The 25,749-nt window shown below is 42.7% G+C and overlaps 1 protein-coding gene across 1 annotated transcript in view; it reads left to right on the forward strand.

The window, feature by feature from the left end:
- Positions 1-25,749, forward strand: part of LOC126480242 (trithorax group protein osa-like) — a gene marked incomplete at its 5' end in the record, with an annotated part of 286,292 nt that overhangs the window by 106,910 nt on the left and 153,633 nt on the right. Inside the window, 2 exons of the mRNA XM_050103963.1 lie at positions 3,485-3,735; positions 24,849-25,068. Of these exons, the coding sequence (XP_049959920.1) occupies positions 3,485-3,735; positions 24,849-25,068 (471 nt within the window). The remainder of the gene's footprint in view (positions 1-3,484; positions 3,736-24,848; positions 25,069-25,749) is intronic.

Raw genomic sequence — 25,749 nt, forward strand, 5'->3', positions numbered from 1 at the left:
TTTAAGTCTTTTGTATTAAATGAAATGAAAAGCCATTAGAGATTTCTATTGCAAACGGAAAAAATACCTCATCAAGACATTGCAGCTGATCACAGAAATTCTCTGACTATGGTAAAACTGAAGCATTTGAATAGCGAACTGTTGGGACATCCGCTCTGCTCATGAGACTTGGCTCTTCCGAATTCTATTTTTCCACACATTAAAAGAAATGTAAAAAGTTTTTAGTCTAACGAACACATTATTGCAACCGTAGAAAGATATCAAGAATTGTAAGAAAAGGTTTCCTGGTATTTTCATACTGGAAAATGTGAGATAAGTGCACTGACCTGAAAAGAGTACTATTGTCTTGTAGCCTTCAATTAGAAGACTGGTTTAGTGAAGCTCTCCACGCTACTTAACACGACTAAGTCTCTTCTTCTCTGCATAACCACTGAACCTGCGTAGTTCTGTAACATCACGTTCTAGAAACTTGAACTCTCTTCTTGCTTGTATTGTTTATCGTCCACGTTTCACTTCTGTATTCGGCTGCTCCAGCAAATACTGCATAAAACACTTCATAACCTTATATTTATATTCGATGTTAACAAATTTATCTTTTTTAGAAAAATCTGTCTAGCTTTAGCCAGTCTGTATTTTATATCCTCTTTACTTCTGCAATCATCACATATATTGCTATACAAATACCACAACTTAGCCAACACTTTTAGTGCCTCATTTACTAATCTAATTCCCTCAGCATTGCCTCATTTAATTCATCTACTCGTATAAACATGATTCCAGTGCCCTTATCTTTCAACTGGTATTCCAAGCCCGTTGCCGTCTCTGACAGAATTACGAAATCATTACCAAACCTTAAAGTTTTTATTCCTTCTCTCTGAATTTTAATTTCTTTTCCAAATTTCTTATTGGTTTCCCCCATAGCTTGTTTTATGTACAAGTTTAGTAATATCTAGATTAGCCTCCAACTCTGTCTCATTCCACTTCTCAACTAGTGTCTCCCTTCCACTCTCAATTTTTATATCTCGGTGTGGTTCTGTACAAGCGGTAGATAAACTTTCGACTCCTTCCATTTTATTCTGGTAACGTCGTTTAAAGCCAAATATGACTTATATTTGTCCAGTCTGTCAGTGGTACCTGAATAGTTTTCATCTTGCTGCCGTTGTCGTCATTGTAATCAGCATCCTACAGTAGTTGTTAACTCATGTTTGCAGGTTATCACTGCTGCTCGGTGCTTTCAACTTTAGTATCAGGATTTTATAACGAGATTTGAACATATGACGCAATCTCGCATGATTTCTTCACAGTCAAAACATCAGATTTGATATTTAAGTGTTGACATGAGCAGCAAAACGTGTGATGGCAGCTCACTGGAAGTTCAGTATGTGGTAGTGTGAATGAATGTCTCGTTGCTCTGCAATGGGAAAACTGCAGTTAACACTTCGAAAGAAAATGTTCATTCAGCATCTTATTTTACCACTATCGTTTCAAGGAAGCACAAATTTAGTCTTCGTCTGTGCAAATCAGTTCCATGCATTATTGTTAAATGATGTCATCCATAGGCTCATATGTCTGAAAGAAGACTCGAACTAGCAGTCGACTGAGTATGTGAGATGTGTCATACAGACTGAGGTGCCGCCATCTAATAACGATTTATGACCTACGAAACAAAATAGAGTTTATTACAGGGTGACACACGAGAGACGGACGGTTTTGAACTGCGTAGTACTGAGGGCGCGGTGGTGGAAGGTGGTCGTGGTGGGGATAGTTCTGATCCACACAAGACGCCATTTCATTTACTCAGTCACTATGGAGCAGTGGGACTTGCAACATCGAGTGTTTGTCTATGACAGTTTCGTGAAAAGTGGTGAGTCTGTTATTGCTACGCAGCGATTGTTTCGTGCGCGGTTTAATGTCGTTTGACATGGAGCTGTTCCGAGCCGTAACACAATCCTCAGATGGGTGGGAAACTCCAGATCAACTGGAAACATACTGGATAAGAAGCATCCTGGCCCGAGACGCAGAGTAACGACACCAGAAAATGTTGAAAGGGTAAGGTAAGCGGCGGTCAGAAGTCCAGGACGGTCAGCTAGACGTCATGCTAGTGAGTTACGAATCAATCGTGAATCGGTTAGACGAATTTTGCATAAAGAATTAAAATTCCATCCCTACAAAATGCTCATAGTCGAACAACTTAAGGTTGGTTGGTTGGTTGTTTTGGGGAAGGAGACCAGACAGCGAGGTCATCGGTCTCATCGGATTAGGGAAGGACGGGGAAGGAAGTCAGCCGTGGCCTTTGAAAGGAACCATCCCGGCATTTGCCTGGAGCGATTTAGGAAAATCACGGAAAACCTAAATCAGGATGGCCGGACGCGGGATTGAACCGTCGTCCTCCCGAATGCGAGAACAACTTAAGGAAACTGATTTTGCTGTACGAGAAGACTTCGCTTACAGAATGCAAGTGATTTTGGGATCGAATGAAAATGAAATTTTATCGATCAGCGATGAAGCTCATTTTTATTTAAACGGGACCGTGAATAAGCAAAACCTACGTTACTGGACTCCAAAGCATCCACACCTTATCCACCAGCGTCCTCTATACTCAGAAAAAGTGACAGTCTGGTGTGCTCTTGGCTCTGTTGGCATTATTGGACCTTATTTTTTTTGAAGAGAACGGGGCCACAGTTACTGTTAATTCGGTTCGTTACAATGACAGTTCTTAGACGCATATTTCCTGGCCGGATTATCTCACGTTTTGGCAAAGTTCCTTGGCCTCCCAGGTCTCCCAACTTGTCATTATTTGACTTTTTTCTGTGGGGTTGCCTTAAGAACTGTGTCTATAACCACAAACCACGAAATTTGGACGAGTTGAAGAATGCAATCATTCAAGAAATTGCTGCCATCCCTGCAGAGATTTTAGTCCGTGTGACAGAGGATTTTGAGAAGAGACTTGAGTCCTGCATTCGAAATGACGGGCATCACCTTGACGACATTATTTTTCACAAATAACTTTGTTAACTAAAATGGTAAATAATGAGCTTTGAATTTGTGTAAATAAACATGCATTAATTTTAAAGTTGGCTGAGTATTATTTCATTAAAAACCGTCCTTTTCCCTTGTGCCACCCTGTATTTAAAATGAGGGATGGGTTATACGTGTAATGTGTTAATTGGGACTGTAAGTGATGTGTTTAGAGAGATGCGTCCAGTCATTGCCTACTACCAACTACCTTTTTCTTCATTTCACTTATAATATTTTAAATTCCCAGTAGATACAATGTATTAATTAAATGGGAGTCTCTTTTGAAAAGTTGTTAGTGCGCGGTGAAAGAAAATCTGGGGAAGAAAGACGAGACTCAGTGACAGTCATGAAAAAGCGCTTACGTATCGAACAGAAAAGGGTATGCGACGTACTTGGTAGAAAAGCAGCAGCCTATGGTGAGGGCACACTCCGTCCGTAGCAAGAGCGACGTCTGCTTGTGTTGCAGCGGAGCGCCCAGCCCCATGTACCCAGGCGGCGCCTACCTGACGGCGGCTGCGACGGCGGCCGCAGCGGCTGCGGCAGCGGCAGCGCCCCCGCGCGACGAACAGACGGAGCCGGTGGACTTCTCGACAGCTAACGAACCCGTCAACTTCAGCCGCGGGCCCGTTTTCCCCGCCGGCGCAGCCGCCTACAGCCGCGAGTCCACGCCCGACAGCGGCTCCCACTACCTCGACTCCTACCGCGAACACGCCAACGGTGAGTACGTAAAGGAAGGACAGCGTTTAATATTCTCCTACCTGTACATCGAGGCGGTCATACACGCACTGGCAGCACTTCAGCTCAATCACGTGACATATTCTTATTTTATGACTTCACCTTCAAAGTACACTGAGGTGACAAAAGTCATGGGTTACCTGCATACACACACACAGATGATAGTAGTAACGCGTACACGATGTATAAAAGGGAAGTATACTGGCGGAGCTATCAATCGTACTTAGGGGATTTTTGTAAAACGGTGTCAGCCGTGATTATGACCGCACGAAAGGAATTAAGGGGGGTAGGACGTTAAACGGGCCAACTTGGAGCAGGAGAGGCACCACAGGACATTTTATTTTCTACTGTCTATACTTGTACAAATAAATTCATAAAATTGTGTCAGCATGACCAGGAAGGATTCGGGATTCACACTCATAGCAGTGGAAGCGCAAAAACATAGCAAAATTTTTTTTTTTTTAGATATGAAATTTCATAATTTTTTCACTTACTGTTGGCTGCATTTGTTGCTATAGGTACATTTTTCTTCACAAGTAAGAGAGATTCTTTGATGAATTTTGCACAGCATACAAACCATCAGGGGCGTACCCAGCGAGGGGCACGGGGTGGGGCAGCTGCCCCCCCCCCCCCCCCCCAGAAGATATTCGTAGTTTTTCACTAGTTTACTGTTTTATTTATTAAGAAATGCTGCATGTTTTCTCAGATTATACAAGTGCATTCTTGTATTTAAAATGTTTATTAAAAGCAGTTTTTCACTGGTTTACTGTTTTATTTAATAAGAAGTGCTGTATGTTGTCTCAAGTACTTATTTCCTGAGACTAGTATGACCTGCCGCCCCCCCCCCCCCACCCCCCAGTTCAGATCCTGGGTACGCCCTTGCAAACCATACTTAAAGGTGTATGAAATTCTAGAATTTTCCAAATATATTAAAAACTGTGGTAAAAATTGAGATAATTAACTACAAAACTTTATTTTTTCTAAACATAAAGTTTAAAACGTAACAGCTCAATCATTTTTTCATACATTAAATAGATTCTAGAGTTTTAGGCACCTGTAAGTATGGTTTGTATGCTGTGCAAAATTCATCGAACAGTCTCTCTTACTTATAAAGAAAAGTGTACCTATAGCAACAAATGCAGCCAATAGTAAGTGAAAAATGATGAAATTTCACATGTAAAAAAATTATTTTGTTATTTTTTTGTACTTCCGCTGCTACGAGTGTGAATCCTGAATCCTTCCTGGTCATGCTGACAAAGTTTTATGAATCTACTTGTAGAAGTATAGACAGTGGAAATTAAAATATGCTGTGGTGCCTCTCCTGCTCCAAGTCGGCCCGTTTGACGTCCTACCCCCCTTAACAGACTTAAAACGCAGAGTGGTACAAATATTTACAAATACCCAACATAACGGACTGCACCTGAATTTTTTCAAGCTTAGCCTGCCTGCGGTAAACATTACGTGGAAGGTGACTAGTTACAGCCGGTGACCGCTTTGAAAGAGTTAGCTCGCCCGGCTCTGTCGCTGCACGGTCTGCTTGAAACGCTGCCCTCGCGCAGTGGGTCAACCGTCTCGTCGATTACCGCGTGCCGCTAGCGCGGGTCGGACATGACGGGGAAGGAAGCGGCGTGCGCGCCAGCCTGTATCGCCGGCTGCCCCCCCTCGCCCAGGGACCAATTCCGTTTATTTGCGCGCATGTTGGCGCCGGCCGACATTGCCAATTTTCGTTTCTGTGTCCGCCGCGTCCCCCACCCGCGCCCTTCTCCTGCCCCAGTCTGCTGTTTTTTGCGTCTCTGTCGCCGCGCTGTGGGAAACTGCGCTTTGAGCGCGCCGGCGACAAGTGAACAGTACAGCTGCTTCATATCGCCGTGTTTATTGCCGCCTTTTGCCGGTGCTGTCCGGCTTCGACTTTCATTATTTTTTTTGCTCCATTTGTTACGTGCGAGTAATATAGATCCTCATATTGAACGCCAATGCTCAGGAATCGACCGTATTGATCAGCGTTTCATCGCGTACAACTTTAAAAAGAGACGAAATTTGATACTGGCAGTGGTCTTTTTGTAAATCACAATAACTGTACTCTAGACTTTTACGGATAATTAGCACATGAGTGACATTTCCTCACTTAAAGGATTGTGTAACAACAATCGCTAAGTACACTAGTTATTCCCACCTGATCATATCGATCAACAGCTGAAACGACTGAAAATATTTATTGCTACCGATATAAATAGGGCAGAAAGGCATACAAAATAGCGAAGTTCACGCATGTCTTAATGCAACGAGAATCTGTCCTCGCTTATGTTCTCTTTAAATATTATTTTAAGGATAAGTTAACATGATGGACTGTATAGTACAAATAGATGTATTTAATATTTAAATCAGTAATATGTCACAAAACGTAGCTTCAGTATACAATAGGGGCAATAATAGGGACCGAGACCTCAGCAGTCTGGTTCCTTAGGAATTCACACACACACACACACACACACACACACACACACACGCAATAAATTGGTATGGCTTGAAGGACATCAATGTACGTTTACAGATTTTGCGTAGCGATAAAAAATACAGGAAAGATGTGAATTATGTAATGACTTCTAACGAATAAACATTTAAATACTACACAAGTCAGAAGTAAAACGTCACGAAACCAGAAACTGAAATCTTTGTCGGCATGCCGTAAGTCTGTTACACCAGTGTTAACCAACGCACGTACATGCATATTACATCATGCGTAAAAAACGACGCATACTAATTTCAGCATTACAGAGAGATTCAGAGTTATATGACGCAGTAGGTTTGCTTCCGATAGGCAGTGGCTGAAGTACCGGGTGATCAAAAAGTCAGTATAAATTTGAAAACTTAATATAGCACGGAATAATGTAGATAGAGAGGTAAAAATTGACACACATTCTTGGAATGACGTGGGGTTTTATTAGAACCAAAAAAAATTGCTAGACGCGTGAAAGATCTCTTGCGCGCGTCGTTTGGTGACAATCGTGTGCTCAGCCGCCACTTTCGTCATGCTTGGCCTCCCAGGTCCCCAGACCTCAGTCCGTGTGATTATTGGCTTTGGGGTTACCTGAAGTCGCAAGTGTATCGTGATCGACCTACATCTCTACGGATGCTGAAAGACAACATCCGACGCCAATGCCTCACCATAACTCCGGACATGCTTTACAGTGCTGTTCACAACATTATTCCTCGACTACAGCTATTGTTGAGGAATGATAGTGGACATATTGAGCATTTCCTGTAAAGAACATCATCTTTGCTTTGTCTTACTTTGTTATGCTAATTATTGATATTCTGATCAGATGAAGCGCCATCTGTCGGAGATTTTGTGAACTTTTGTATTTTTTTGGTTCTAATAAAACCCCATGTCATTCCAAGCATGTGTGTCAATTTGTACCTCTCTATCTACAATATTCTGTGATTTACTCAGTTTTCAAATTTATACTGACTTTTTGATCACCCGATAGATAAAGTGCACGTATAGTTCTAACACAATAATCTATTAGCCAGTCAGTGAAATCATGCCTCCGTCATCGGAATTCAGAAAATTCCAAAGGTGTAATTTTTTTCTGTAGGTGTGTAATGTCTCGTTGATAGCTATGTCATTTGAAAACTAGCCGTATTCTATAATGCGTAAAGACTGGAGGACGGAGTCGAAAATCTCGCCATACCGCTTGTACAGCCATTCGAAAAATCTTACATAACTGCATCTACTATCGATATCATCGTGACTGTTATCTGTTTTTAATCAACGGCACGCTGGACTTTTGTTTCTGCGTCCATGACAGATACGAAGATGAGATACTTACGATAAAAACCACTCACAGTCAGAAAAAACAAAACCCATTGAACGACTAGAGTCAGGACGTTCATATTCACAGGACATGTACATTAGTATGTTCTGCAGAAATGATTAGCATATGAACTATGTTGGCCCACGGGTTCAGGGTCAAAATCGATATCGTGCGCAACACCACCTACCGATAAAATGTGCCTGTAGCTTTGTCGCTATAAACCTAAAGCAATGGGTCAGCGTTACTTCAGTAGATGTTCAGGATGTCTCGCAGACGTATGCGCCAACCGTACCATCAAATCAGTGAGTTTGAAAGTGGGCGCATTATTGGCATGAGAGAATGTATGCATCCATCCGGAAATTGCTGCTCGTGTGTGACGAAGAGTTTCGGCAGCGCAAAGGGTGTGTGCCAAATGGTTAATGGAAGGCCTTAGAACACGATCAGAGGGGTCAGGCTGCACCACCCAGACCACCCCACCCCTGCTGAGAAGATCGACACCTCATCAAAAGAGATCTAGGTCCTCTTCGGTTCTGGCACAACAATGGAACAGTGTAACGCGCCTTACACTGTCAGGGGTGACGCAATGGGTTACGCGCGCGTCGTTCCCCTCTGCCTATCTTTGACGAATGTGCAGAAACATGCTAGAGGCAATGGCGTATGAAACGACGTCATTTGGGACAGGAATGGCATCAAATAGTGTTTTCGGACGAATCCAGTTTCGTTTGAAAATGATGGCCCCATTTTGGTTCGCCGCAGACAGGGGAAACGGCATCACAATGACTGCAGTCGCACAAGACATACAGTGGCAACTCAAGGGGTGCTATTGGATACAACCACAGATCACTGCTGGCGTGTGTGCACCCAGTGATCAATGTAGCCTACGGGAATGACATCCTGCAACCCGTAGCCATACCCTTTCTGCACAACTCCCCAGACGCCATTAGACAATGCACTCATATGTTGCTGCTCGAACACGTGCCTTCTTGGTGTCACAGATGTAAGCCTTTTGCCCTGGCCCGCCAGATCGCCAGACTTGTCGCCAATCCAAAATGGGTGGGACGTGGTGGAACGTCAGGTGCAGCGCTCTGAATCAATGCCAACCGACACAGATGAACTTTGGAACAAGGTGAATGCAGCATGGACGGCTATACCACAGGATCCCATCTGCACGCATTCACGGATGGAAGAAGTTATCAGGGTTGCACACACACATAACGTCGGCGAGTACGTAAATGATTAGATTAACAATTCCCTGTGACAAGTAGAACGACCACAAGAGTGCATTATCGTTGTTCGTGTTTAGTGTTGTTATTAGGCATGGTATGGTATATAAGGGCGTCAACAGCGAGAGATGTTGAGTGTTCCCTGCGAAGGACACGGAGATTCTGGATACTCATGTAACACTGTTATCAGTACCTGACAGACTTTGAAAGTGGCCTCGTTGTGGGTCCCTTCGCCGGCTGCTCAGATGAAGTAATATTTTGCTTTGTGAAGCATAAAGTTGAACTGCGTGGGAACGTGTGTGCACGCATAATCGTCGTAAAGTTTCCAATCGACCGAGACCGAATATCGTAAGGTAGAATCACCGTGTTATGTTCCAAGCACATTGTAACCTCTTAACATCTGCACCCGTCATCAGGTAACGAAAACAGGATCCCTGCAACATTTTGCGTCTTTCCATACCATTGGTCGAAGGCTAGCAGCAGGTGGACTAGGGAGTATGTCCTATGCGTTTATACCGCGACAAAAATGGCTGCTTTTTGAGTGGCGCCATGACAGGATAGCAAACAACGCTTGATGAGCATCGTCGCATCCTACTCAGTGATAAATCGTGTTTCTGCATTACCCCGAATGACCATCGTCGGCGAGTATGGCGGCGACATGGAGAGGTCTCATTCTACCAATGGTTTTGAGAGGCACAGAAGTTTTACTCCTGTCGCCATGTGTGGAGAGCCGTCAGGTATGACTTAAGTTCACGGCTGGTAGTGAATTAATGAACTTTGACGGCACAAGGATACGTCACACCCTCACGTATTAACCCTCATGCGACGATATCGTGATGCCATATTTCAACAGAACAATGCTTGTCCACAAAAGTCATTTGTCTCTATGAACTTCCTGCATTATGCTGAGGTACTCCTGTGGCCAGCACGATCCCCAGATATGTCCCCTACGGAGCATGTCCATGACAAGCTCCGACGTCGATTTCATCCCAGTACCAGTATCCAGGATATGAAAGACAATTTACAACATATGTGGGCCAAATTGCCTCAGGAGAGTATACAAGAGCTTCATGACGTCTTTCCTAACCAAACCAGAGCATGCACCCAGGTCTACGTCATACTGACAAGTAGGCGCATATTGCCAAGCTCATTGTAAATTTGACTTGATTTGTAATCACTCAGTAATATCAGATACTTTCTCAGGCTGTGAAGGTTCATTTCGTTTCCTCCTGCCCTTCTGGGTCCTCCACTTTCTTTTTGTGAGGAAGTGTATTTATTGATTATAGCGATTCCAGTGGCAGTTTTTTGCAGTTACTTTGGTAATTTTCATCGCATTCTCATCTGTTGTCTAATGATAGAATGATTTTTACAAAATTCAAAAGCAAAATTTTAAAAAGTATGATTTTCTGATAAGTGCCCGAATATCTTCTACACTTTATAACTTTACCTATCCTGTTGTCAGAATATAACTAAAATATTATATTTAACATGTAAAAGCGTTTCTAGTCGCAGTTTTACACAAGGTACTGAAGTTTGTAGTGTCTCTTACGAGTTACGAATGTGTAAGTACGACATATTAAGTCCCATCACTACAAAATTCTCCTAACTCGCTGTGGGGACAAGCGAAATGAGATGGCCATCCATACTTAACTACACACTGAGAGGCAGCTGAGGGTCGTCATGATTAAAAAAACAACAACAACAGCATTGGCCAGGTGTGAGTTAGGACTCGCGCACTGAAGGTTCCGTGCAAACAGGGTGTTTCGAAAAGGACTTTACAACTTTGAAAATTCATACAAATTAATTCGTAGTACCTACAGGGGTGACAGTAGTGTCAAATGTAGAGAAATACATCAGGTTTTGTATCGCTTAGTTCGCTAGTGTCGAATCGCACCGTAAGGAGCGCTAGCGGCAGTTGCGTTAAAGATAGCTGCCTTCACTGTACCCGAGCGTCCTGGCTGTGTGTTTTGGCTTGAAGAATCGAGTAGGCGACAACATGTTGTGACCCGGCAAGACAGCCAAGTCACAACGAGAGGAAGCCGAAAGGCACGCGCCCAAACCCACGCAGGCCGGCGCGAGGCCTGGAACAGTTAAGGGAATTAATAGTAGCAAATAAAGTACGTAGCCGATATAATACTCAACTTCAATCCACAACTGGTGCACATCGCTCTTGACGGTACAGGTTATAATCTCGATATCAAATGCTATGGCGCCCTGCTAGGTCGCAGCAAATGACGCAGCTGAAGGCCATGCGAACCATCGTCTCGGCAAACGAGAGCGTAGTTGTCAGTGATCCATCTCTGGCTAAGTCGGCTGTACAACTGGGGCGAGTGCTATGACGTCTCTCTAGACCTGTCGTGTGGTGGCGCTCGGTCTGCTATCACTGACAGTGGCGACACGCGGGTCCGACATATACTAATGGACCGCGGCCGATTTAAAGGCTACCACCTAGCAAGTGTGGTGTCTGGCGGTGACACCACACAACAGATCAGCGTAATTTCCGTATTAAGTACGCTAAAGATCCTCCTAGTTGGCCTACACTTTATGAGTGGCATAAATGTTTTGTAGAAATAGGGTGCTCAGTAAGACATGGGAAAATGTCAGGTCGTCCAAGCACATCTGACGACGTCGTTGAGCGAGTGAGACAACGTTTTGTCAACAGCCCTACAAAATCGACCCGGCGTGCATCTCGCGAATTGCAGTTCCCACATACGACTGTATGGCGTGTGTTGAGAAGCCATTTGCATTTGGAACCATACAGATTGGCGATCGTACAAGCAATAAAAGACACTGATAAAATTGCTCGTAAGAACATCTGTGCGGATTTGTTAAATCGATTACATGAGGATGAACATTTCTTGGACAAAATCATCTTTTTTTCTGATTAGTCGACTTTTCATTTAAGTGCCAAGGTTAACGCACGTAACTGTAGGATCTGGGGCAGTGAAAATCCACATCAAACATTGCAACATGTTCGTGATAGTCCTAAACTGAACCTTTTTGTGCATTGAGCGTGAACAAAACGTACGGGCCCTTATTTTCCGTAAGAAAACCATCAATGGGATAGTGTACCTGGATATGTTACAACAATTTCTGATACCATAGATCGATGGGGATGACCAAGAACGAAATGTTTACTTCATACAACATGGTGCACCACCCCACAACCTGGCTGACTGACGTCCGGGATTTTCTCAGTGATCGCTTTCCAGATCAAGGAATTGGCCGTGATGCGCCAATTTGTGGCCCCCACGTTCCCCAGACCTGATATCACTCGATTTTTTATGGGTATTCATCAAGGGTATCGCGTTTGTACCTCATGTGCCGTCTTCTCTACCTGAACTTAGAGCAAGTTACACCTGAAACAGTACAGTGAGTTTGGGAAGAAATTGACTTCCGATGGGATGTGTGCAGGATAACCAACGGAAGTACATACAACAGCTTTAGTTGAAGGTAAAAGAAAAAACTTGATGTTTCCCTACAAAATAGCATTCAACCCAGCTCTCTATCTTCTTTCAATAAATTTATATGAATTTTTAAACTTGCAAAGTTCTTTTCGAAACAGCCTGTATTGACAGTTCATCCATTCTGGGAATCGAAATTCTCGACCGTTTTTGCCTGTTATCGACACTTATTCTGGCAAAATGTCAGTCCTAGGGATTCCAAGATTTTCGAGAATCTTTTAATTTCAATAATATACATGCGAAGCAAAGTCAGGCAGGAGCCGGACGACCATTATTACAAAACGGTTCAAAATGGCTCTGAGCACTATGGGACTCAACTGCTGAGGTCATTAGTCCCCTAGAACTTAGAACTAGTTAAACCTAACTAACCTAAAGACATCACAAACATCCATGCCCGAGGCAGGATTCGAACCTGCGACCGTAGCGGTCTTGCGGTTCCAGACTGCAGCGCCTTTAACAGCACGGCCACTTCGGCCGGCGACCATTATTACAATAAGCAGTAACTCTGCATTCAGGTTGAGTGAATCACAATGATAAAAGTCGAACATCAGGCAAGGGATGACGTTACTGTTCATATGACGCTTTCGGAATTTATCGATCATCAGATAGCCAGGAGCGGTTGCTGCACGAAGATATGGCGGTTTAAGTTGCATGTAAAACCAACGCCGGTCGCGGTGGCCGAGCGGTTCTAGGCACTTCAGTCCGGAACCTCGCTGCTGCTACGGCCGCAGGTTCGAATCTTGCCTCGGGCATGGATGTGTGTGATGTCCTTAGGTTAGTTAGGTTTAAGTAGCTCTAAGTTCCAGGGGATTGATGACCTCAGATGTTAAGTCCCATAGTGCTCAGAGCCATTTGATCCATTTGGTAAAACCAACATTCCCAGACCTGCGAATGTTTGTTTCGCATACAACTGTAAACGCCTTACCATCGCGCAGGAATCGCTCCTCGATGTCAGATGGTGCATAAATTCCGAATCGAATCATATGAACAGTGAAGTCATTCCTCGCCTGATGTTTGGATTGTATCACTATGACCCAGTCAGCTTGGAAGCAGAACAACTGACTGTTTCAATGTCATGTTTGACGTCGGATAACAAATGGGAAAAGAAAAATTTTTGTGTGACATAATTGCAGATTAACGCTTTTCGGATTTTTCCGGTTACTTCTACTGTGAAACCTTACTTTCTGCCAAATTTCATGATTGTAGGTCAATGGGAAGTACCCTATGGGTTTCGATGATTGAGTTTGCGATTTTCAAAATATGTGACATAAATGGTCGTATCTTTTCGTTGTGTTGACTTCTTTAATTTTTTACGCCACAAGGGGACCATAGACCTCAGTACGTGACATAAATATCAACTTGATACCGCCGAGCCTGATTAGCCGAGCGGTCTAAGGCGCTGCAGTCATGGACTATGCGGCTGATCCCGGCGAAGGTTCGAGTCATGCCTCGGGCGTGAGTGTGTGTGTTTGTCCTTAGAATAATTTAGGTTAAGTAGTGGGTAAGTTTACGGACTGATGACCTTAGTAGTTAAGTCCCATAAGATTTCACACACATTTTTTTCAACTTGATACCCCTTCCTCATCGAAAGAGTCTTATCGGACAGAGAGACAAACAGACAGACAGACGGAGAGACAACAAAGTGATCCTATAAGGTTCCTGTTTTCACCTACTGAGGTACGAAAGGCCGGCCGCGGTGGCCGAGCGGTTCTAGGCGCTTCAGTTCGGATCCGCACGACTGCTATGGTCACAGGTTCGAATCCTGCCTCGGGCATGGATGTTTGTGATATCCTTAGGTTAGTGAGGTTTAAGTACTTCTAAGTTCTAGGGGACTGATGACCTCAGATGTTAAGTCCCATAGTGCTCAGAGCCATTCGACAAGGTACGGAAACTGTTCAAAAATTTCAAGATGGGAGGTAAAGCCACTGCATAAACCGACATGACGCACCATGCGTATTATTCAAATCACACAGCGAAAGCTACCGACTTGCAGCTTCTTCGTGAAGAAAGAAAGGCAGTTTACAGTGAATGCGATAAAATTACCCGGAGATGAAACATAAATGTATCTTTAAAACTTTTAGTCAAAAATTCATAAGCTGTCTACGGTGCCTATACATCTTCTATGAAATTATATCATGTTTATTTTAATGAAAGACAGAAAACAGCTAACATCCTCAAGATGGATAAAAACCCATTCCTACAGCACAAAAGCAGTTTTTTTTATTTGTAAAAGAGGCTACGAAACATGTCACGGGTCAGCCGGAAATATAATGTGGCTACGGAAAACAAAGAGCGGTAAAGCATAGTTGGGGTCTTCTATTGTTGATGGAACAATACGGGGTGCAGAAAATTTTTCCTGGCTCGTACAAGTCGCGGCGAAGAGCAGAGCGACAGTTGAATAGTGGCACGACTGTACCGCCAGGCAGCGGCGCCGCCCGTGTAGGAGCACGCCAGACAAAAAAGAGAACGCGGACAATGCCCACAGGGCAGCAACATATTCATTTCGCTGCCCCCTTTTCAACGACCCGGGTAATAAAACAAAAAAAAAATACAGGGGAAAAAACCTTGCCCAATGCCAAAAAATTAGCCGATCTACATATATGCATACGCACACACAACGGGGGCCGGCGATGCAGTCGAGGCACGCCGGTGCTGAAAAGGTCGCTCATTGTTTAGAGCCTAATCAATATCTGGATGGCACCTGCGGGACTCATTACGCGCCCGAAACACGGGCCGCCAGTTCGATATTCAATGTTAAAATGCAATTACTGCGCGCCGGCGGACCGCGCGCTGGCCGCGCTGCCGCCCTGTCGCGCTGCCTTTGTCGGCTGCGACTGCTCTCGTTAGAGTGCCACGGCGCCAGGAAGTGCGCGCGCTGATCGCCACCATCATCTTCGGTTGCCCTATTCATTGCCCTCTTCTTGGTAAGCATACAGTACATATGGAGAGTGGATCCGGATTGATGCAAAATAAAGGAAAATTTTGGGTCGGTACTAAGCGTGCTGGGCACAAATTTAAGTGCAAAACTACCGCAACAAACGAATTAAATTGCTTTTCGAAACTGTTAATGAAAATCTTCTGAAACATATAGTAATTGCCACACATGAGAGTCACAGAACTTCTTCCTTTTTTCCATTTAATTTCTCTTCTTAATCTGCTTACTTTTTCTCCTAAAATGTGTGCTCGTTTCTGCACAGAAATCACTTCTTTAATTTCTGCACATGGTGCCACATTTAATTCTCAGTCCTCTTTGTTTCAAAAAAATGTTCAAATGTGTGCGAAATCTTACGGGACTTAACCGCTAAGGTCATCAGTCCCTAAGCTTACCATACTACTTAACCTAAATTATCCTAAGGACAAACACACGCACCCATGCCCGAGGGAGGACTCGAACCTCCGCCGGGACCAGCCGTACAGTCCATGACTGCAGCGACTGAGACCGCTCGGCTAATCCCGCGCGGCCCCCTTTGTAGAAAGCGTCGGATGCTCTCTAAGGCTATTCGCAGATGGTGTAGCTGTTTACACCAAAGCAGCAACGGTAGAAGATAGTAAGAATTTGCAGAACGACCTGCAGAGAATTGTTGAATGGTGCAGACTCTGGAAGTTGACCCTTAACGTAAATAAATGCAACGTATTACGCATACATAAGAAAAGAGATCCACTACTGTACAGCTACACTATTGATGACAAACAGCTGGATACAGCGTCTGCCGTAAAATATCTAGGCGTAACTATCCAGAACGACCTTAAATGGAATGACCAGATAAAACAGATAGTGAGAGAAGCAGACACCAAACTCAGATTCATCGGAAGAATCTTAAGGAAATGTAAGTCATAAGGCGCTTGTTCGCCCGATTCTTGAGTATTGTTCATCTATCTAGGATCCCTGTCAGGTAGTACTGATAGAGAAGATAGAGAAGATCCAACGAAGAGCGGCGCGTTTCTTCACGGGGTCGTTTAGCTGGCGAGAGCGTTACGGAGATGCTAAACAAACTCCACTGGCAGACGTTACAAGAGAGACGTTGTGCAGCACGGAGAGATTTACTACTGAAATTTCGGGACAGCACTTTTCAGGAGTCAGATTACATATTACTTCCACCACATACATCTCGCATATTGATCACGAGGAGAAAATTCGAGAAATTAGAGACAATACAGAGGCTAACCGACAATCATTCTTCCCACGGACTATTCAGGAGTGGAACAGGGTTGGAGGGATCAGATAGTGGTACCGAAAGTACCCTCCGCCACACACCATTAGGTGGCTTGCGTAATATGATGTAGATGTTATTGTCAGTTCTTCGGGCACGTCACTGCGTGTTGTCGCAGTCGTAACGTATGCTAGCTTACAACTCCCGTTAGAAAAGACGTACGAATCTTTTGGATATTGTCTCATCTTCTCAGTTCAACATTTTTCTGTGATGTGTATTTTCACAAGTTAAAAGAGAAAAACTTATTATTCACGTGATCGAATGTAGTTTCCTCTTTTCAAAAAAGTGGCTCTGAGCACTATGGGACTTAACATCTGAGGTTATCAGTCCCCTAGAACTTAGCTAACTAACCTAACGACATCACACACATCCATGCCCGAGGCAGGATTCGAGCCTGCGACCACAGCGATCACGCAATTCCAGACTGAAGCGCCTAGAACCGCTCGGCCATACCGGCCGGCTCCTCTTTTCAGTTGCTTATATCTTGCTACTTAGGTTTTACGTCTCATCTGTAGACCTCTAGCTCATCTCCGCAGGATGAAGGTAAGGAAAGTACTGTGTGAAACGGTCATTGAATGTCGCGCTGTGAATGCTGAAGATGTCCGACATTCCTGGTAATTATTTGAAGTCTGACCAACTGCGTATGCACTCCATCGTTACAGCAATCGTACTTGACGCATTATATTTTTTCACTGTACTGGCGAGAAAACAGCTGTACGTCAGGACATCTTCATAAACGATATTATTGCACAGTTTTTCAAACCGAAAACTAGAATTTTTTACTATAGTTTAGAAGTTCCATTCAAATCAAATTAATCAAATTACTCCATGGAGTGTTCAGTGACGTTAATTTATAATTGAAATAGAATGATCTAGTGCATTTAGTAGCGCCTGTACATGACTAAAAGACTATGCGTTCAGCGAAAACTCGATCTGTTTGTATCCTAATATTTTGCATATTGGTTAAAGGTTTCCTAGGAAAACAACTGGGCGTCATTATTGAATGAAGAAGGATAATCCTTCTAATTACGTTACCGATATTGATGCCTACAAGATTGTTATTATTCAGTCCACGATAAGGTAGCTGCAGCCAAAACGGTCAGCTTAGCCTACCAACAGCGTCTTTAATGTATAGTTTGAATTATGTTTGGGTTATAGTGATTGCAAAAAGCCTAAGGAGTACGTTTTGCTATAGTGCATTTAGTGAGTGAATGCAAGCCACACCCGAGAAGATTAATTTCATGACATGTATTGCAGCGATATTTCTTCTTAGTATAGGCCTACTTGATATCTTATATCACAGAGAAAGTCAGTTGACGAACTTTCTAAGGAACTTTGCAGTTACCACTACAATGCAACGTTCATCTATTCGGTTCTGTTCGTTTGTTCTTGGAGTCGCTCTTATGTTTGATAAACACACCATGCGAAAAATTCGTCACCCCAAGGAAACATCAAGCAAATATTATACAACACCGCCTTCATAGTGGCCTCGGTTCTACGAGGAAGAGAGCCTACAAGTATACCATATCCTGCTGAAGCCCTCCATTGCTGAGCTGTCAAATAATGGGGAATTTTGCTGCTACATTTTATCCGCTATTCCAAATAGTCCAAGACATTCTAAAGGATTAAGCTCGGTTAATTTAACTGGCCAGTCGATGTGCGGTAGCGTGCCTCAGTGTTCTTGAAACCAAGAACGTATGCGTGCAGCCCGGTGAACACGGCTGTTGCCATCTTGCAAGACGGAAGTACGCACAGCATTATGAAGACTTAGAAGAAAGGGTAACACATGACCACCGAGAATGTTAAAATAAACATTCTGGCTCATGCCCATCGAAAAGAACATGAGTGGACTCAAGTCGCAATACGAAAAACATTCCCACAACATGACTGAACTACACTCTCGGTACAGTACGGGTTATATGCTACATTGCGTTGTCGTTGCACTCGACCCCTTGCATCATTTCCTTTAGACGTGCAGCATTCATGTGATGAGCAATGACTTTCTGTGAGGTATCGGACTCCGAATGTGCATTACATGCGGTTTCCTTCGCAATTTTCTCTCGTAAACTGGTTGAGATGGACCTCATACACTGCTAGTACCAATTCCTGTTCGGTTTCAAACTGATTGTACCTGACAAAGCTAGACACTCATCCCCGCATCATGTGGTTAGGATGTGTTTACAACTGCCTTTCTTACACTGTGTTACATCATTGTGAGTGGTATACCATTCCTTGTAGAAATGTTGGGCACTCGTCTTAGATCCATTAACAAATCGGACAACTTTTCCACGGTGTGGTCATTGGTACGTCCAATCATGATTGCTCCTTTCTGTCAACCTGTCACGTCTGCACGTCGATATATCTTACTGCGCTGATTCCATGCAATCAACTAGCACATTCAATCCACTTCACTGCCATGACTGACGTTAATAATGATGGGTCATATGAGCACCTGTTACCAGTTTTACATCACGTACAGCGCTCCGAATCGACCAATGAACTCTTTTAAAGTGGGTGACTAATATTTGTCCAGATAGATTATCCGTTAAGTGCTTCAGGTCGTGCGCAGATATCGGCCGACTACAATTTACACTAGTCATCTCTCCATTCTTTTAGTGTTTCAAACACTGAAGAGTCGAAGAAACTGGTACACCTGCCTAGTATCGTCCAGGGCCCCGCGAGCACGCAGAAGTCGCGCAACATGACGTGGAATGGACTCGACTATGTCTGAATTAGTGCTGAAGGGAACTGACACCATGAATCCTGCAGAGCTGTCCATAAAACCGTAAGAGTACGGGGGGATGGAGATCTCTTCTGAACAGCACGTTGCAAGGCATCCCAGGTATGCTCAATAATGTTCATGTCTGGGGAGTTTGGTGGCGAGCGGAAGTGTTTAAACTCAGAACAGTGTTCCTGGAGCCACTCTGTATCAATTCTGGGCGTGTGGGGTGTCGCATTTGCCCTGCTGGAATTGCCCAATTCCATCGGAATGCACAATGGACATGAATGGATGGAGGTGATCAGACAGAATGCTAATGTACGTCTCACCTGTCAGAGTCGTATCTAGACGTATCAGGGGTTCCATATCAATCCAACTGCACGCGCCACATACCATTACAGAGTCTCCACCAGCTTGAACAGTCTGCCGCTGACATGTAGGGTCTGTGGATTCATGAGGTTGTCTCCTTAACAGTACACATCCGTCCGACCAGGCAATATGTTTCCAGTAATCAATGTCCAATATCGGTGTTGACAGGCCGAGGTGATGCGTAAAGCTTTTTGTCGTGCTGTTATCAAGGGTAAACGAGTGGACCTTGAGATACGAAAGCACATATCGATGATGTTTCGTTCAATGGGTCACTTGTTGACGGCCCAGCATTGGAATCTGAAGCAATTTGCGGAAGGGTTGCACTTCCGTCACGCTGAACGATTCTCTTCAGTCGTCGTTGGTCCCGTTCTCCGTTCTTTTAGGATCTTTTCCCAGCCGCAGCGATGTCGGAGATTTAATATTTTAAGAGATTCCTGACATTCACGGTACACTCGTGAAATGGTCGTACGGGAAAGTCCCCACTTCATCGGAGATATTGTATCCCATCGCTCATGCGCCGACTATAACACCACATTCAAACTCACTGAAATCTTGATAACTTGCCATTGTAGCAGCAGTAACCGATCTAACAACTGCGCCAGACACTTGTTGTCTTATATAGGCGTAGCCAACCGCAGCGCCGTATGATGCCTGTTTACATATCTCTGTATCTGAATACGCAGCCCTATACTGGTTTCTTTGGCGCTTCAGTGTATTTTCCGGTATATATCTATTTGCTGTATACAAAGCCCAGCATTATTTATGTAATACTTCTTCATCGTTACAGCACTATATCAATCTATTTTATTCAACATTTCTTCCACACCACTACCGCTACAGAAAATTGTAGCTCTGTTCTATGTTTAGATTGAAAAGTATTTTAGACGATTTAAAACTGTTTGTCCGATCGATATTCGAACCCAGATACCTGCGTTTCGTACACACTGCCTTACGAACTGAACCATTCCATCACGCTTCCCAAACCCATTACAAGTGCTAGCTTGCCGTTAGTTTTTATCCATACATTGTCGCAGTATGTCTCCTTTTATTGGCTAGTATCATTGCAATCTGTTTCTATGACCTTCCCCATTACTGAGGAATTTAATGGAGGGCCTTATACTCCGTGAAAGTTTTTAATTTCACATCAAACAAGCTACTGGTTTTGTAACATTTACCTTATTTAAGAAAATGATCAACGGTTTCAAACTTCTGGTGAGTATCACCTCCGGAGAGAAAAAAGACAGATTAAGTTTTAATGTCGCATCAGTGTCGAGATCATTATACACAGGGTCAGGCTGGTTAAAAATGAGGCAATCGTCAGCCACAGATGTTCAAGCAAGCTTCCCAACAATATCGAGACATAAAAGGACACGAGGTACTTCTGAATGACGGAAACATTGATTTTTTATTAATTTATTAAATTCTATAGTCTTTTATGATTACATTTGGATATACATTATTGGGTTTAGAATGAAAATTGACGCCTTTATGCTGAATTTTATAGTTGGGGTTGTGTATGCTGCCAAACCGCGTTTTTTCCTGCTATAAGAAAGCATTGGTATTTGACAAAGCATCTGGAAAATTATTACTTCGAGCGATTCTGCTTGGAATATATTGTCTATGTGAGTAACACTGCTGGTTTCTAGCAGCTGTAAATTATCATCTTCGTTCCTTCTAGAAATTAAAATATACAATATTTTTTTTATGCTGAACATACATAATGTGCGGAACTGAATGGATTCAGTATCACAGCTATCATGTCACACAAATCTGGTAAAAACTTGATCTCCTTGACATGTATGTTATGGGATTAAATGGTACCAGAATTTCAGGAAGCATTTTAGAAAATTTGGTACTAAACCACAAAATTGTAAAACTTGTACAAGATATAGAGCCTAAAAAGTACTCTGTGCCCTCTTAACGAAAACAGCGGAGTACTTAAAAGGACGATCAGAAGGGAATATGAGACTCGCCCATCAGACAAGAAACGTTTTCTCACCTAATTTTCCTGAGCTATGCCTTATCTAGTCGCAACAAATTCTGGAGAATTTCGTGGTTTACATTATTGAATTTCTTTGTAGTTTATTTACACTCGTTAGTGGTCGATCGTACATTGCAGTCTGCGTTTGCCGCAGCAGGGCTGTGTATCTTAATTTTTTGACATTTAAGGTCTAGATTTAATCAACGAATGGCTTTATATAGGGAGAAAATGTTATCGTAATCACACCAGCGTATCCATTAAAATGAGTATTTCCTGTAGTAAAATTTCATCTAACAACGATCGGCATGTGATTGGATTACATCCTGTACCAAATGGCTGATAATTCTATCGGATAACTCCGTAGCTTAAGATTGCCATCCATCTTTAAATGAAAGAAAAATAGTCGGCATCACAAAACAGTGAAATGCTCGCTGCGATACTGGGAACAAGGTAAGCTTTGGAACCTTTGGATACAACAGCCTTCGATGTTCAACTCTTCTTGTGGACCATTATGTGAGAACGTTAATTTCTAAGATTGATCATACCATAAATCGTTGCCCTTAGGGCCGTCACTGATGAAAGAGGAGATCTGCGGGTCGTCGATCGCTAGCATTAAGCTGTGGGCTGCACGCACATCGGACCTTTGTCCTCGAAAGTGCTTCCAGCAGTAATTACTCCCACGGATTACGGCAGGTGGAGGCAATCCGTTCTCCTTCGCAATGGCTATAGTCTATCCAAGACGGTGGTGTCCGCCGTTTGGATGTGGCGAGAGCAAATCACGACATGGAAAGGGCTTTTTCCACTTTCTTTGAACGAGCAAAAACCGAGAGGGAAGTTTATAAACTGTTGTAAATGTAGGAATGAATCTTCTCCTATAACATTTGAAGGAAGTTTCGTATTAGCCAAGAGACCCATGACATCAATGATTGTTACTCTCTTGTTTATAATTTTTTTTCCACAACTTACGGGAGCGAAATTATATAGCCACTAGCTCTTTTAGTATAACTTATAAGTAGAATTGACATCAAGTGAGATACATGAAATTCATATTTGATCGGTAATTCTGCTTTAGGTATGATGGTTTATCACTGATTGTCAGTTTGCAATCTTTTCAGGTGGTATGCTTAGAGTTTGTAAACTATGTTTACCGGACGCTAGTGTTTAGTTTGGTATCAGAAAGTTGATTAAGTGTCTCAGGAAAACGATTTACTCAAGTTTCTGACATAAAAACCATAAATAGGATGGAAGCTGCTTAGTCAAAGCGAAGCATAGTAAGTTCCGTTTAAATTTGTCAAACAGTAGTTAAAAGACTGGTGATACCCTCAAACACGACGTGAACTATTCAAACAAAATCGGGACAAGATCGTCCACGAGTCAGCACAGTTACTGGCGACCATCATCTTATCATGCCTGTTTTTGTAAACGTGATAAATTATTACGATCATTGTCTTACACGTCTCTTCCTATAAATGTGACAAATTCTCTATACTTCTTATCGTTATTTAATGGGCCTACTCATCGTCGCCAAGGTAAAACTGTATTCGGATCACCTGCAGACACTCTTCAATTTATTTCTGAAAACAACCTTTCGCAGTTAAGTGTAACTTCTAGTCAACACCGTCCTTGTTTGCAATGGCGATATTGAAGAATCACGGCGACAGTAGCAGTTAGTCACTCCATACATTCAATCACAGGCCATAAGTAATTATTGTGCGTGGCTATTAGCAGATAGAACTGACAATTATTTACCTGATTTGACGTGTTCAAAATGCATCGGTAAAGAAATATTGCAATGTTTCCCATGAGTAATGAAATTGTATCAAAGATTTTAGTTTGCTTGCCAAATTGATTACTAAATGAACCAGTATTAAAATAGTGATTCACACATATTTGAACTTTTATTATTCGCTAGGAATATAGCTTTTAAACGATTCACTGGTGATTAAATAAATGAACCTAGGACACATATTTTTTTCTTTTGGCGCATTACCAGTTATTGTTAATTTACAATCGAAAGACACTTTCGTTTTTGACTCAACACAGATGTACGTATTTCTTTGTATATAAAAAAATTTGAGCCTCGCATTGCTGTGTAAAAGTAATTTTTTCTGTTTTTGTTTAAAAAGTCTGCTTTCGACATTAATTGTCCTTTGAGCCCTGCTTTCGGATGCTGAATTTTATATCCGTCGCTTGCGCTCTGTTTCATAGCAGTATTCAAAGAATATACTTCTCTCTCTGTAGTCCTTGCTCATGCCGTTACAAATACAAAAAGTAGACTTTAAATTCTTATTTACAGTATCCTCATATATATTTGCACTCATTCCCACTGTATTACTAATAAGTTGAAAAGAGAAAAATGCAAAGAAGAAAATCAGGTGATAGCTGCGTGTGTCAGGAAAATGTATGACCTGACAGTCTCATGCTCATAGCGCCTCAGACTAAGCGATGAAATGCAGCTTCACTGTAACGAACATTGAATATGCTTAGACTTGATTTAGAATTGACACAGTCAGCCAACGAGTTTCTGCGTTAAACATTCGAATTCCATAGTGACAGACCAATGGCGTGGGCAGAAGTAAATTTCGTAGGGCCTATGGGACTTCACGCCAGCTGAAACGATTCTTGGACAGGTAGCATGACTAACAATTATTGTATTGTAAATGTGTTAACTTGCAAATTAATAACGGATGAATTCAATTTAAAAAGAAAAGAGTAGAGATTCGTGCAGTTAAGCTGCGTTACTGAACTAAACTAATTACGCTCAAGGGAAATCCATTTGTATCCTCTTTTTATGTAATATGAGAATGCCTTTCCAAGTTAAATGAAATTCCGGAAAAGGAACCAAACTGACTACACACTTACGAGTCACGTTAGAAATTCTTGATCAAATCGTTCCGTAACCCACTGAGACGAAACAAGTTCATAATTCCGCAACCATCAGAATGTTAATTTCTAAGTCACTATGTGAAACAGCAGACATCCAGAGTAAAAGGTATCGATGTGCCCCATCTATAAGTATGGTAACGGATTATTTATCTCATTTGTTTTATGCTATCTCAATATATTTGATTTTAAATTTAGTGAGATGTGTAAAACTTAACCGAACACTCAAAGGCAGGAATCTTTAAAATGTGATATGTCAGTAATACTTTCTAAGCGACTGTATGCTACAATTTTTTCATAATCTGTTACTATGTAAGATACAAATTTCGCAGCGAAGCCGGAAGTAACTTCCCTTCGTTACGAACACATCCAAGTGGGCGCTGTGTTGTCACTTTGCGATGATTTCCGCAAGGCGGGTGGTATGTCGCAGGGTACGCGAGTCCCCACCCAGGCTACGCGATGCAGCAGGCGGAGTACCCGCCCGCGGCCAACAGCTACGCCGCCTACTCGTACTCGTGCGCCAGCGGCTACCCGGGGGGCGGCTACGCGGCGCCCGTCTCCTCCGGCTACTCGCCCGCTGCGCCCTGCTACGCCATGCCGCCCCCGCAGCCGCCGCAGCCGCCCCTCGACAAGCCTATCAAGGAGGAAGGGTGAGTCATCCGCGCGCATCCGCTCGACAGTCTGCCCAGCCGAAATTCATTATATACTCTGCTGTACATGCTATATCATTTCAAATCAACTGTCTGTAGCGGCAAATAACAAAAACTTTCAGTAATTAAAAGCGAAAGCCGTCCACATCCACGTAGAAGCTGCATGACACTTCATTTTAGTCGTATACTACCAGCAGGCAATTTCACTTTTAGTTCTGTAAGCTTCGAAAAGGCGCAATAGGTATATTACTCTCAATGACCTATCACAAAAAAAAAAAAAAAAAAAAAAAAAATTCCTTTGAAGCTTTAGTAGTTTTGTGTCATGCCTCTTACAATACATCGTTAGCGCAGAATAAAAGGACGATATTCAGGCATAAATAATAAAATCCACAGTAATATATTCAACTCTTCGGGATATAAATATTAAAGGCTAATTCGTGATCTTCCCATCTAGCACAGTTTCAATCAATCATTCACCGAATTATTCGTCAAAGAAAGGAGAAATCAAATGTTAACAACATGTCCTTATTCAATTTACTATTCACTACGCAACTTTTTATAAACACAGAATAATGCAAAGCCAATAAGATACCCTTTATGGTTCAGCGTCTACAAGTAATAAAGTTTACTAACATGAAATTGTTATTCTGCTAAGCAAAGAATTCTTTCCCCGCCATTTAG

Source organism: Schistocerca serialis, chromosome 1 (genome assembly GCF_023864345.2).
Source record: "Schistocerca serialis cubense isolate TAMUIC-IGC-003099 chromosome 1, iqSchSeri2.2, whole genome shotgun sequence".
Taxonomy (NCBI): Eukaryota; Metazoa; Arthropoda; class Insecta; order Orthoptera; family Acrididae; genus Schistocerca; species Schistocerca serialis.